Genomic DNA, 14,707 nt, shown 5'->3' with positions numbered 1-14,707 from the left:
GCCCCCTCCTCATATAATCACCTTACTACTGGGGTGACACACTGTAACAACCCCCTCTTCATCTAATCTCCTTACTACTGAGGTGATACACTGTTACAAACCACCTCTTCATGTAATCTCCTTACTACTGGGGTGACACACTGTAACAAACCTCCTTCTTATGTAATCTCCTTACTACTGGGGTGACACACTGTAACAATCCTCCTTCTCATGTAACCTCCTTACTACTGGGGCGACACACTGTAACAAACCACCTCCTCATATAATCTCCTTACTACTGTGGTGACACACTGTACCAAACCTCCTCCTCATATAATCTCCTTACTACTGGGGTGACCCACTGTAACAATCCTCCTTCTCATGTAATCTCCTTACTACTGGGGTGACACACTGTAACAATCCTCCTCTTCATGTAATCTCCTTTCTACTGGGATGACACACTGTAACAAACCTCCTCCTCATGTAATCTCCTTACTACTGGGGTGACATGCGACCTCCACTCCAGCACAGCTCAGCCCCGCCTCCTCCACAGCATCTTACAGGTCCTTCAGTCATCATTTCTTCTATCCTGCTCAGCTCTGCCTCCAACATGTGATTGGTCACATGATGTTGACATCATCACAGGTCCTATACCACCAGCATTATGAAAACCTGCTGAGGAGGAGGGGTAATGTGACATTGCTGCGCTCTTGACAGATAGAGGAGCGCAGCACCCCCAGAGTTGTGTTAGGGCAACAACTTCACAGTCCCTGATTGTCCTGTGCCGCTCTGTGGGTGAGGGCGGAGGGCACACATAGCGCTCAGTGCCCCAGCCTGGGGGTGCACAAGAAATAGCGGCAGGCCCCCCTAGCAAAGCCACTGCTGGGGACCCCTACCTAGACGCCCCCCACCTTACACAAAACAAAAGTGTTTAGTTTAGTTTTGCACCCAAAAAATATGTTTTTTTGTTCCACATTACATTTTATGGAAAAATAAAGGGTGCCATTAAAAAAGTACAAATGCTTCCATCTGAGGCTGTCTCCTTCTCGGGTGACTAAAATAATAGATGGTAGAGGGGCAGTAGACATTGCATATCTAGATTTTAGTAAGGCTTTTGACACTGTCCCACATAGAAGACTTATCAATAAACTGCAGTCATTGAGCTTGGACTCCCATATTGTTGAGTGGATTAGACAGTGGCTGAGTGACAGACAACAGAGGGTTGTAGTCAACGGAGAATATTCAGAGCAAGATCTTGTTACCAGTGGGGACCTCAGGGATCTGTACTGGGACCAATTTTGTTTAATATCTTCATTAGTGATATTACAGAAGGTCTCGATGGTTCAGTATGAGTATTTCTGCTGACGACACAAAGATATGTAACAGGGTTGATGCTCCTGGAGGGAAACGCCAAATGGAAAAGGATTTAGGCAAACTACAAGAATGGTCAGAACTCTGAACACTAACGTTTAATGTGGATAAGTGCAAAATAATGCACCTGTGGCATAAATACCCTCGGGCAGAATATAGAATATTTGACACAGTCCTGACCTCAGTATCTGAGGAAAGGGATTTAGGAGTAATTATTTCAGAAGACGTAAAGGTAGGAAGACAATGTAATAGAGCAGCAGGAAATGCTAGCAGAATGCTTGGATGTATAGGGAGAGGTATAAGCAGTAGAAAGAAAGAAGTGCTCATGTGTGTATAGGGAGAGGTATTAGCAGTAGAGAGGGAGGTGCTCATGCCGCTGTACAGAACACTGGTAAGACCTCACTTGGAGTATTGTGCGCAGTACTGGAGACCATGGGGGAGATTTATAAAAGCATGTGAAGAGGAAAAGTTGACAGATCGCTTCTTTCATTCTTAAAGGGGTACTCCACCCCTATACATCTTATCCCCTATCCAAAGGATTGGGGATAAGATGTCTGATCGCGGGGGTCCCGCCGCTGGGGACCCCCACAATATAGCATGCGGCACCCACCTGTTACTGCTCCAGAAGCGCTGGAGGGTCTGGCTCCTGACCACGGGAACAGAAGATCGTGACGTCACGACTCCGCCCCCGTGTGATGTCACGCCCCCTCATGCAAGTCTATGGGAGGGGGCGTGACGGCTGTCATTCTGTAAAAATGTTTCAATAAAAGTAGAAATTCAATAAAAATAGAAAGTAAAAATTGCTCCTGCAAAAAACAAGTCTCAACCAATTTAAGCGTTATGACTTTTAGACTGGGTTAACACAGTGTAAAATTTTCAGAGCGTATTACATTTGACATGCAGACATTCCCGCATTTGTGAGAACTCAGCCTGAGGAGGCAGGGATTAAAAAATGGCTGCTTTAATTTATATTTGAATATAGTTTTATTTAGTATTTGTTTATTATTTACCAATTTCTCATTTCTATTTTACAGTGAAGGATTTGGCGACAAACATTGTAAAGCCTGGAATTCATCTTTGTTTAGCACCTGACATCTTAAATGGTAAATGTCTGTCTACTGGTGGGGATAATGGTATATATATATATATATATATATGTATATATATATATATATATATATATATAGAGTATCAGAGGTGGCAAACAATTGTTGGGACTGAAATGATGTCTAGCAGTCATTCATCTGCAATAATGGAAGCATAACCCATGCTACAGCAATTGTTTACATAAATGCCACACCTTCCCCTATGTTAGCCGCACGTCTAAAGTCAACCATAGGCATGAGCTCTAGACAATGCTATGGTCTCACCTGACACCTGTGATGCCCTTAAAGGGGTACTCCGCTACTCAGCGTTTGGAACAAACTGTTCCGAACACTGGAGCCTGTGTCGGGAGCTCGTGACATCACAGCCCCACCCCCTCATGACGTCACCCCCCGTCCCCTCAATGCAAGTCTATGGGAGGGGACGTGACAGCCGTCATGCCCCCTCCCATAGACTTGCATTGAGGGGGCGGGGCTATGACTTCACAAGCTCACGGTGCCGGCTTCAGCATTCGGAACAGTTTGTTCCAAGCGCTGAGCAGCGGAGTACCCCTTTAAGTTCAGTATAGCAGTATAGCATGCGGCACCCACCTGTTACTGTTATACTATATATATATATATATATATATATATATATACTATATACAGGGGTACTCTCGTGAAAAACTTTTTTTTTTTTTCATATCAACTGGCTCCAGAAAGTTAAACAGATTTGTAAATGACTTGTATTAAAAAATCTTAATCCTACCAGTACTTATTAGCTGCTGAAATTGAGTTGTTCTTATCTGTCTGACAACAGTGCTCTCTGCTGAAACCTCTGTCTGTCTCAAGAACCGTCCAGAGCAGGAGAGATTTGCTATGGGGAGTTGCTCCTACTCTGTATAGTTCCTGAGACAGACAGAGGTGTCAGCAGAGAGCACTGTTGTCAGACAGAAAATAACAACTTAACTTCAGCAGTTGATAAGTACTGGTAGGATTAAGATTTTTTAATAGAAGTCATTTACAAATCTGTTTAACTTTCTGGAGCCAGTTTTTCACAGGAGTACCCATTTAAGAAAGCAGGTAATTCAGCACTACTCCTCCCAACCTTGCCTTCACCTCCAGCACAGACCCAGGCAGGAATCATATAAAAAGTAGTTTTTAGCCCAGTGAGGTAACAGCCAATAAAAGACAGATGATGCAGTAAACTGTGTTTTAGTAAAGAATCTTGCTGATACCTCACTGGGCTACAGTCTTATTTTCCTCATGCCCCTAAGTTAATGTTTCCCATCTGGCGGCTGCGATGTCTGAGTACACATGTGCGCGGCAACTCGCACGCCGATTGGCCCTGTGAGACTGTTTGGAGCGGTAAATTGCCACTGCGAGCAGGGGGGGAAACAGCTGGAGGCACACTAAGGGTCGGGTCACTGACAGATCTGCCATGTCGTATGACCCTACCCCATATCAGATATTCTGCCAACGAAGCATAATAGAAGTAACACAAGCTGAGAAACATAAAATAACTGCTTAGAAAGATTTACTAATGCTAACTCTAAGGCCAGGTTCACACTGCTTAAAATTTGCCTGTGTATTTTTATTTACAAACCAATATTTGTCCGTAAACAGTGGAATAACTGCCTCATTTTTTTGTTTTTTTTGCAGCCTTTTTTTGCGCTTTAAAATACATTGGCGAATTTTACACAGTGTGAACCCAGCCTTAAGCTGTGTAATCATAAATTAGTCAGCAAATCTGCCAAATCGATCACAGTTGCTTATGCTGTTTGATAGAGCTAATAATTCTGATATCATAAGAATTGATCTATAGTCTGGTGTAAAGTAGTCTTTCCAATCACCAGCATAAATCATGTATATATTGCATTATAATAGTGTTCTATAAAACTGTTATTGTTATCACTGCTTTAGTGGAATTACAGATGGATAATAAAGTCTGCCCGACAATGGAGTTGGAAGAGCAACCCCCCAAAGGAGAAAGGTGAGAAACGTGAGAAAAAGCTGCTCCAAATGCTGTGAATAGAATTCTTAAACTAGGTTCACACTGCGGAATCTCTGAGCAAGAAGTTTCTGCCCGGAGATTCCGAGTGCGGCCAGCACCGACTGAATCAGACGGCTCTCCAATAGACTGAAATTAGTTCCGCGAGTATTTCCGCCTGAAGAATGAGCAACGCCATTCTTCAGGCGGATATTTCCAAGCGGATTTTCCATTCACAAATTCTGCTTCAAAAATTCCGAAGTGTGAATTTGTGAACGGAAACCCATTCACTATACTATAAATTTTAGTAAGCGGAATTTCTGCCTGCTATTTCAAAGCAGAATTGCAGGTGGAAATTCCGTAGTGTGAACCTAGCCTTACTGTCTACTTTAAAGGATACTTGCCAATTTTCTCTGTGTAAGATTTGCAATAGTAGTCAAAATCTAATGAGATTTTCGGTGCCTTGAGGTTTTTCCTGTATATACTGAAAAGAAGCTCTTTAGAGAGGAAGCTGAGCAGACCAAGCTCTCTCTATATACACTGCTCAAAAAAACAAAGGGAACACTTAAACAACACAATGTAACTCCAAGTCACTGACACTTCTGTGAAATCACACTGTCCACTCAGGAAGCAACACTGATTGACAATCAATTTCACATGCTGTTGTGCAAATGGAACAGACAACAGGTGGAAATTATAGGCAATTAACAAGACACCCCCAATAAAGGAGTGGTTCTGCAGGTGGTGACCACAGACCAATTCTCAGTTCCTATGCTTCCTGGCTGATGCTGGCGGTGCTTTCACTCCAGTGGTAGCATGAGACGGAGTCTACAACCCACACAAGTGGCTCAGGTAGTGCAGCTTATCCAGGATGTCACATCAATGCGAGCTGTTGCAAGAAGGTTTGCTGTGTCTGTCTGCGTAGTGTCCAGAGCATGGAGGCGCTACCAGGAGACAGGCCAGTACATCAGGAGATGTGGATGAGGCCGTAGGAGGGCAACAACCAGCAGCAGGACTGCTACCTCCGACTTTGTGCAAGGAGGAGCACTGCCAGAGCTCTGTAAAAGGACCTCCAGCAGGCCCCAAATGTGCATGTGTCCACTCAAACGGTCAGAAACAGACTCCATTAGGGTGGTATGAGGCCCCGGCGTCCACAGGTAGGGGTTGTGCTTACACAGAGGAAAGCAGTTTCACACTGAGCACATGTGACAGACGTGAATCTGGAGATGCCGTGGAGAACGTTCTGCTGCCTGCAACATCCTCCAGCATGACCGGTTTGGCGGTGGGTCAGTAATGGTAAGAGGTAGCCTGACTGCCATTAGGTACCGAGATGAGATCCTCAGACCCCTTGTGAGATCATATGCTGGTGCGGTTGGCCCTGGGTTCCTCCTAATGCAAGACGATGCTAGACCTCATGTGGCTGGAGTGTGTCAGCAGTTCCTGCAAGAGGAAGGCATTGATGCTATGGACTGGCCTGCCCCTTCCCGAGACCTGAATCCAATTGAGCACATCTGGGACATCATGTCTCGCTCCATCCACCAATGCCACGTTGCACCACAGACTGTCCAGGAGTTGGCGGATGCTTTAGTCCAGGTCTGGGATGACATCCCTCAGGAGACCATCCGCCACCTCATCAGGTGCATGCCCAGGCATTCTAGGGAGGTCATACGGGCACGTGAAGGCCACACACACTACTGTGCCTCATTGTGACTTGTATTAAGGACATTACATCAAAGTTGGATCAGCCTGTAGTGTGGTTTTCCCCTTTGATTTTGAGTGTGACTCCATATCCAGACCTCCATGGGTTGATACATTTGATTTCCATTGATAATTTTTGTGTGATTTTGTTGTCAGCACATTCAACTATGTAAAGACGAAAGTATTTCATACGATTAGTTCTTTCATTCAGATCTAGGATGTGTTACATAGTTACATAGTTAGTACGGTCGAAAAAAGACATATGTCCATCAAGTTCAACCAGGGAATTAAGGGGTAGGGGTGTGGCGCGATATTGGGGAAGGGATGAGATTTTATATTTCTTCATAAGCATTAATGTTATTTTGTTCAGGAATGTATCTAATCCTGTTTTAAAGCTGTAAATTGTTCCAGCTGTGACCAGTTCCTGAGGTAGACCGTTCCATAAATTCACAGTCCTCACGGTAAAGAAGGCGTGTCGCCCCTTGAGACTAAACTTTTTCTTCTCCAGACGGAGGGAGTGCCCCCTCGTCCTTTGGGGGGGTTTAACCTGGAACAGTTTTTCTCCATATTTTTTGTATGGGCCATTAATATACTTATATACGTTTATCATATCCCCCCTTAAACGTCTCTTCTCAAGACTAAACAATTGTAACTCCTTTAATCGCTCCTCATAGCTAAGATGTTCCATGCCCCATATTAGTTTAGTCGCGCGTCTCTGCACCCTTTCCAACTCCGCAGTGTCCCTTTTATGGACAGGCGCCCAAAACTGAACAGCATATTCCAGGTGAGGCCGTACCAATGCTTTATAAAGGGGGAGTATTATGTCCCTGTCCCTTGAGTCCATGCCTCTTTTTATACATGACAATATCCTGCCGGCTTTGGAAGCAGCAGCCTGACATTGCATGCTATTCTGTAGTCTGTGATCTACAAGTACACCCAGATCCTTCTCTACCAGTGACTCTGACAGTTTAATCCCCCCTAAGACATACGACGCATGCAGGTTATTAGTACCCAGATGCATAACTTTACATTTATCCACATTGAACCTCATTTGCCAAGTGGATGCCCAGACACTTAGTCTATCCAAGTCATCTTGTAACTTATGCACATCCTCTATAGACTGTACCGTGCTACAAAGCTTGGTGTCATCTGCAAAGATAGAAACAGAGCTGTTAATACCATCCTCTATATCATTGATAAATAAATTAAACAACAGCGGTCCCAGTACTGAACCTTGGGGTACACCACTAATAACCGGGGACCAATCAGAGTATGAATCATTGACCACCACTCTCTGGGTACGATCCATGAGCCAGTGTTCAATCCAGTTACAAACTAAAATTTCCAAACCCAAAGACCTTAACTTACCTGTCAGACGTCTATGAGGGACAGTATCAAACGCTTTAGCAAAATCCAGAAACACTATATCCACAGCCATTCCTCTGTCAAGGCTTCTACTCACCTCTTCATAAAAGCAAATTAGATTGGTTTGACAACTTCTATCCTTAGTAAACCCATGCTGGCTATCACTTATAATACAATTATCCCCTATGTATTCCTGTATGTAATCCCTTATAAGTCCTTCAAACAATTTACCCACAATGCACGTTAAACTTACCGGTCTATAGTTTCCTGGGGAAGACCTAGAGCCCTTTTTGAAGATTGGCACCACATTCGCCTTGCGCCAGTCCCTTGGCATAATACCAGACACCAGAGAATCTCTAAATATCATGAACAGGGGTACAGATATTACTGAACTTACCTCTCTAAGAACTCTTGGGTGTAGTCCATCCGGTCCTGGGGATTTGCTTACATCTATATCACTTAACTTACCTTGTACCATCTCTACATTAAGCCAGTTCAGTACATTACATGATGTGTTACCTTAGTGTTATCTTAGTGTTCTCTTTATTTTTTTTGAGCAGTGTATATCAGTCTGTAATTTAGTCTGTATCACGTACACACTACCTGCGTTTGTATTTTAGACCTTATTAAAGAGTACCTGCCACCATCTCCATTGCTTTATATTATGCGGATGGTATGTTGCCCTCTTCATTACCAAGCCCCCCGCAGTTTTTCTTTTTTATTTTCGCCCAGTATTTCTTTCATAATCCTCTTTCAAAGCTTGCTCACTGCAGGCAGTGTTCAATGTAGCTGAGGTGCGCCATGCAGCATGCACAGTGCTCGCTCTCGTCTGTCTGATTGACAGGCAGGTAGATGCACTGTGCTCGTCAGTGTCCAGGCTGCACCATGAGAGTAGGACTCATGCATGAGTCTGGACTCTATGAGAGTCTTTCAGCCGGGACCCCTAGTGGTCAGTTTTTACAAGTCAAAATAAATATATAAATATAAACATTTTTTAATGACATGGTATTAAAAAGTTGTTTCTAATACATTAATTAACAACATATAAAAAGTTTTTGGATGACAGGTACTCTTTCATTGTAAACCAAGGGCACTATATAAATGAATAATAATAATGCTTTTTTGATGCAACTGTTATTGCTGCAGAAAGCTGTAGCCATCTACAAATTTCCCCTGCCACAGTCGCTGTAGGGAAATTGTAGTATTACATGGGTGCCCAATGAATGGGTGAGATACACAGTCATACTAAGACTTACATGGGTGCACTGAGCATGGTCTTGAACATAAAAATATTTTTAGATAGTGAGCAAGGACTCACACAGTAACTAAAGGGAGCTCTATGAACTGAGCTCTATGAACCTCCAGCTTACATGGGCATCCCAATCCTATTCCTTTGTGGAATTACAAATGTTCTGTCCTCCCTATGTGTGAGGGTACATAGATTGAATGGCAGTATAAACCTGATTTCCTTCAATGCGTTGACAAAGGAGCAACGTTCAACTTCAACTTTTATTGCAAGGAAATACGTGAATGTGTGACGTAAAACTGCGGAACAGAAAAAAAGAATACACTTACTAATGTACACTGATATGGCAATGCATATAAGACATTACTGTACATAGCAATGCAAATACAAGAAATGTGCACAACATGTAAGTTATACAAGACATAGATACAGGATGATGACAATGATAAGCATCCATAAGAGTATACACAGATGTATACTATGCCGCATGCTATCCTATCTGCATGAGAAGCATGGTCCCTAGCTGCTAACTATAGACTGTAATAACAGAGCAACATGAAAACACATCACTATGCATAAAGATGCAAACTACAACATCAGGTAATAATATACACACCAGCGATGCAACCATAAACTAGAATGAAGGAAGATTCACTATCTGTGTGTCACCTCTAGCTGAGCTTGCTGTAAAATGAGAGAGATGGAAAGAAGATGGCTGCTATACTAGCTGATGATGTCACCAGAGTTTATAGGTGCAAGCTATGGTGGCAGAACTGGGACACACTTGTTCTAAGATATATGTAAATGGCCACTAGATGGTGCTGGTACAACATAAACAGTAAATTACACATTATGGCACAAAATAATGTTGAAGGCATGACACTCCCCGCCTGGTATCCCAAGGATACCACATTAACCATTTTCCAGAGAGAGTAACAAAATCAGTTCAGTAACAGGTCTCTGGAAGAGTTTAGGCTCATTTTGCCTGCAGACTTTCACTTCCACCCTCCTGACTCTCCCGTCTTCACTTGGGAATACTTTGGTTATCAGTCTCAAAGGCCAGTTATTTCTTTTTGACTGAGAGTCTTTACAAGAACAACATTACCAAACTCCATGTTGGGTTTACTGGTTTGCCATTTATTCTGGGACTGTAGGGTAGGGATGTGTTCTTTCCTCCATTTATCCCAGAAGGCGTCCGCTAGGGTTTGCACTCGTCTCCACTGACACTTGTACAAATCTTTAGTGCTAAACTCACCAGGAGGAGCTGTAACTAGTGCTGGGCGGTATACCCGTTCATACCGAATACCGGCATGTTTTTCCTGCACGATATGAATTTTTCCTATACCGCAATACCGGTCGGGCCCCTCCCCCCTCCAATGAATGACTGAATTATCAGCTGCAGCGGCTGTCCCCACATCAGGGAAATAATCATATGTTCTCCCCGTCCTCCTGTGAGCCGTTGGCGCTTTAAATTAATGAGATGCGGGCCGCTGCGCTTTAAATGGTTAAGTTTCCAGCCACTGGGCTTTAAATGGTTAAGTTGCCGGCCCTCTGCGCTTTAAATGGTTAAGCTCCCATTATCCAGAATCCAGCCGTACATGAAGCTAATTCAGTGAACAAACGTCCCTGGTGCTTTGTGTTTTCATGGTAGTGTTGCACAAGTAAAGATGCAATATGGCTGTTTGGGAGTATTATTGGATTACATTCTTTAATCTCAAGTTTTGCATTTGAAATACGTCCCCCAACTCTCAACAGTCTATTATCATCTATAAATGGGTCAAGTCTCTTGAGGGAACTGCCTTTGGGAACACATTTTTGCTTTTGGAAGAGTTCAAGATCTTGAGCATAAACCTCTTGTTGGATACATCGGTGCTTACGTCTCTGGCCTGTGTGATTTCATCCACTGTATAGTCTTTTTGAATGTAATGCCAACCTTTGCAATTCTTTGATCTTGTAGGTGTGGCTCTAAAAGATCTGGCTATGTGAATCAAGCTGGCTATTGCTCTGTTCAGTGATTTCCATGTGGAAAACTTGTTGAATAGTTTAGATCTAAAATGTCTGTTAGAAACTGTTGTGGTGAGTACAGAAACGTGAGGATGAATCTCTGCATCAGAATTTGGCTTTAACAGGTCAAATGTGTCCTTCCCATGAGTGCCCAGTACTGGTTTGTAGAGGAATGTTGGCCCTGTGAGCAAGGTAGAGTCTTTAAGGTGGGCCGCGGGAACAGCTCTTGTGGCACGATCTGCTGGGGTTTTGGTCAGTTGGTACATAGCGCCACTGGGTAGGCTGTGTTAACCTCCTAATTATTTGCACTCGGTTGTGTACATAGATGTAGAATCTCCTAGTCTCATTGTAAATGTAGCCCAACACTACTTTGCTGTCTGTATGAAACACTGTAGTATCAAGTTTTATGTTTATTTCTGACACAATAAGCTTTGCTAGTTCTACTGCCAGAACAGCAGCACAAAGTTACAGCCTTGGTATGGTAAGCTCAGGACATGGTGCCAGCTTCGCCTTGCCCATTACAAAGCCAATTTGAACTTGACCTTTAATGTCTATTGTTTTGAGGTAAGCAACAGCAGCGATTGCATTTACTGAGGCATCACAAAATATGAACAGCTGCCTAGACTGAACCTCTGCAGGGGAGATGTGGGTATATGACCTAGGTAGGTGTAAGTTTGATAATGTCTTTAAAGAGTCTCTCCATGTTATCCATAGTGCCTCTTTCTCTGAGGAAAGTGGAGAATCCCAATGACATGTATCTGTGGTTAATTCTCTGACCAGAGTCTTACCTTGGATGATCACAGGTGCTGCAAACCCAAGTGGGTCTTATAGACTGTTGATGGTGAATAAGACAGCACATCATGTAAAGGGCTTTTCCTCTTGGTTGACCTGAAAGGTAAAGTTATCAGACTTGAGATCCCAGCTGAGACCCAGGCTGCGCTGCATGGGTATTGTGTCTCTATTGCCATGTCTAGATCTTTCAAGTCGCTGGCGTGATCTTGAGTGGGGAAAGCCTCCATTACAACTTTACTGGTTGAAGCTTATGCAGTCTGAGGTTTTAACAGGAAAGCATAGTCTGGGTCCTTTTGAGTAGGCTGATTGCAGCCTCTGGTGACGGAAGTGACTTTAGACCATCATCTACATAAAAGTCTCTTTCAACAAACTTCTTAACATCCTGCCCACAGTCTTTTTCACCTTCTTGGGCAGAGAGTCCATATATTGCGACTGCAGGAGATGGGCTGTTGCCAAAAACATGTACCTTCATGCGGAATTCTATGATGTCCTTGGTAGGATCATTGTCTCTGAACCAGAAGAATCTCAGGAAATTCCTGTGCTCCTCTTTAACTAGGAAACCATAGAACATTTGCTGTATGTCAGCAACTATAGCAATGGATTCTTTACGGAATCTGATGAGGACACCTAGAAGAGTGTTATTGAGGTCTGGTCCTGTCAAAAGAACATCGTTGAGGGAGACTCACTCATATTGTGAGCTGGAGTCAAAGACTACTCGGATTTGTCCTGGCTTCATAGGGTGGCAGATACCAGCATTCTTCTTTTTCTTTTAGAGGTGTAGCTACTTCTGCATGGTTGTTTTCAAATTTCTTGCCCATGAATAAGAAGAAATGTTCAATCAACTTTTCTGGAAGTTGCGGGAAGAGTGAATGGAAGTGTTTTAAGGCCTGATACCCATTTGTTGGGAGGATGGCATCTTTGAGTTTTGAATGGAAGTGGTGCAGCCCAGGTGTTTGTTTCTTCCTTGAAAAATCCTTGTTCCATTATTTTTAAGAAGGCCTCATCTTCATTAGAGGGGGATATCTTGTGGTCTTCTTTTGTACTCTGGAACACTGTGCACCCTAAGTGGTCTAGGTCTTCTCCACAAGAAGGGTTCTGGATTTTGGTAAAGTCAGGATATAGCATACCTGCAGGCTTCTCTCTTACAAGGAATTTGTTAGGACAAGGCTGAAAGAGAGATGGATGTCCAATGTATGCGTGTAACGAGAATTTACAGTGGTTGGCTTGTGGACATTTCCTAGGCAGACATCACCTATAATGACCCACCCTAGGTCAAGCTTCTGAGCACATGGAGAACTGTGAGGACCGTTTATCTGTTTTCTCACTTTTTGGACTCTTATGATGTCTCTTCCCAGCAGGAGTATTATTTGAGTCTCTGGATCAAGTGCAGGAATGAGATGTGCTATGGGTTTCAGATGTCCATGATGTAATGCTGCCTCAGGTGTAGGAATCTCTTCTCTAATGTTAGGAATCTGGTTACATTCGATCAGGGTGGGCAGAGGTAGGGATGCTTCACCATTTATGGATTTGGTTTGGTAACCGGTAGCTCTGCTGCCTTTTTCTTTACTCACACCTGTGCAAGTTTTAAGAGAATATGAAGAGCATATATCAAAGAAAGCTGAGCTAGCAAGAGATCTATTGCTTTGATCATCAAGGATGGCATACAACCTTATGGCTTTCTCTTTGTGACTAATGGGGTAAACTGTAATAAGACAAATCTTGGAGCATGCTTTGTTACCAAGACCTTCTCCACAGATTTGGGTGCACTGGGGTGTCACTTCAGGAGGTGTTGTATCTCTCTCCTCCCTGCAGTGCTCTGCAGTCTGGTCTGAAGGTGTGAGAGTCCATGGAGGTGGCCCAGGGTGTAGAGCTGTAGTATACTCTTCACTGTCACATTCTGCACCTCTCTCACAGTATCCTTTGCAATCTACCCCTGTGCCTCCCGCCAAGGAGGCTATCCAAGTGGATCAGTCTTGCCTGACCCATGAACAGAGGACTCAACGCAGAGATAAAAATTTATGTCTGTACTGCGCTAGTACCGAACATTTCTTGGTGGATTGCCCTATTCGTCCTCCACGTCTGGGAAACGCTCGCACCCATCTCACGTGGGAGTGGCGTCTCTTGGTCTGAAGTCTGCTTCTCCACGTCTCACTGTGCCCGTACGGATTTCTCCTTCTGCCAACTCCTCCTTCTCAGCTGTGGCCTTCTTGGACTCTGGTTCTGCGGAAAATTTTATTTTGGCCTCTTTTGTTAATAAGTTCAACATCCCTGTGACCCGTCTCGCCAAGCCACTCTACATTTCCTCGGTCAACGGAGTAAAATTGGACTGCACTGTGCGTTACCACACAGAACCCCTGCTCATGAGCATTGGACTGCATCACGAAAAAATTTAACTTTTTGTTTTGCCCAACTGCACCTCTGAAGTCCTCCTCGGTCTGCCATGGCTCCAACGCCACTCTCCTACCCTTGACTGGACCACCGGGGAGATCAAGAGCTGGGGTGCTTCTCGCGGCTTTCTCTCTCTGCAGTGCCCCGGTCAGACCCGCTGACCGGGAGCGCTGCACTGACACTGCCGGCGGGGATGCGATTCGCATAGCGGGACGCGCCCGCTCGCGAATCGCATCCCAAGTCACTCACCTGTCCCAGCCCCCGGCTGTCATGTCCTAGCGCGCGCGGCTCCGCTCCTTAGGGCGCGCGCGCGCCAGCTCGCTAAGATTTAAAGGGCCAGTGCACCAATGATTGGTGCCTGGCCCAATCAGCCTAATTAGCTTCCACCTGCTCCCTGGCTATATTACCTCACTTCCCCTGCACTTCCTTGCCGGATCTTGTTGCCATTGTGCCAGTGAAAGCGTTTCCTTGTGTGTTCCTAGCCTGTGTTCCAGACCTCCTGCCGTTGCCCCTGACTACAATCCTTGCTGCCTGCCCTGACCTTCTGCTACGTCCGACCTTGCTCTTGTCTACTCCCTTGTACCGCGCTTATCTCAGCAGTCAGAGAGGTTGAGCCGTTGCCGGTGGATACGACCTGGTTGCTACCGCCGCTGCAAGACCATCCTGCTTTGCGGTGGGCTCTGGTGAATACCAGTAGCAACTTAGAACCGGTCCACCGACACGGTCCACGCCAATCCCTCTCTGGCACAGAGGATCCACCTCCAGCCTGCCGAATCGTGACAGCTTCTTGCC

At 44.5% G+C, this 14,707-nt stretch overlaps 1 protein-coding gene across 3 annotated transcripts in view; it reads left to right on the top strand.

Moving 5' to 3' along the window:
- Positions 1-14,707, top strand: part of LOC130352835 (piRNA biogenesis protein EXD1-like) — a 71,966-nt gene that overhangs the window by 32,958 nt on the left and 24,301 nt on the right. For all 3 annotated transcript variants that reach the window (XM_056555019.1, XM_056555021.1, XM_056555018.1), the window contains exons 3-4: positions 2,385-2,453; positions 4,356-4,425. In XM_056555019.1, the coding sequence (XP_056410994.1) occupies positions 2,385-2,453; positions 4,356-4,425 (139 nt within the window). The remainder of the gene's footprint in view (positions 1-2,384; positions 2,454-4,355; positions 4,426-14,707) is intronic.

This window comes from Hyla sarda, chromosome 1 (genome assembly GCF_029499605.1).
Source record: "Hyla sarda isolate aHylSar1 chromosome 1, aHylSar1.hap1, whole genome shotgun sequence".
NCBI classification, from domain to species: domain Eukaryota; kingdom Metazoa; phylum Chordata; class Amphibia; order Anura; family Hylidae; genus Hyla; species Hyla sarda.
This window is presented reverse-complemented; position numbering and strand designations above follow the sequence as displayed.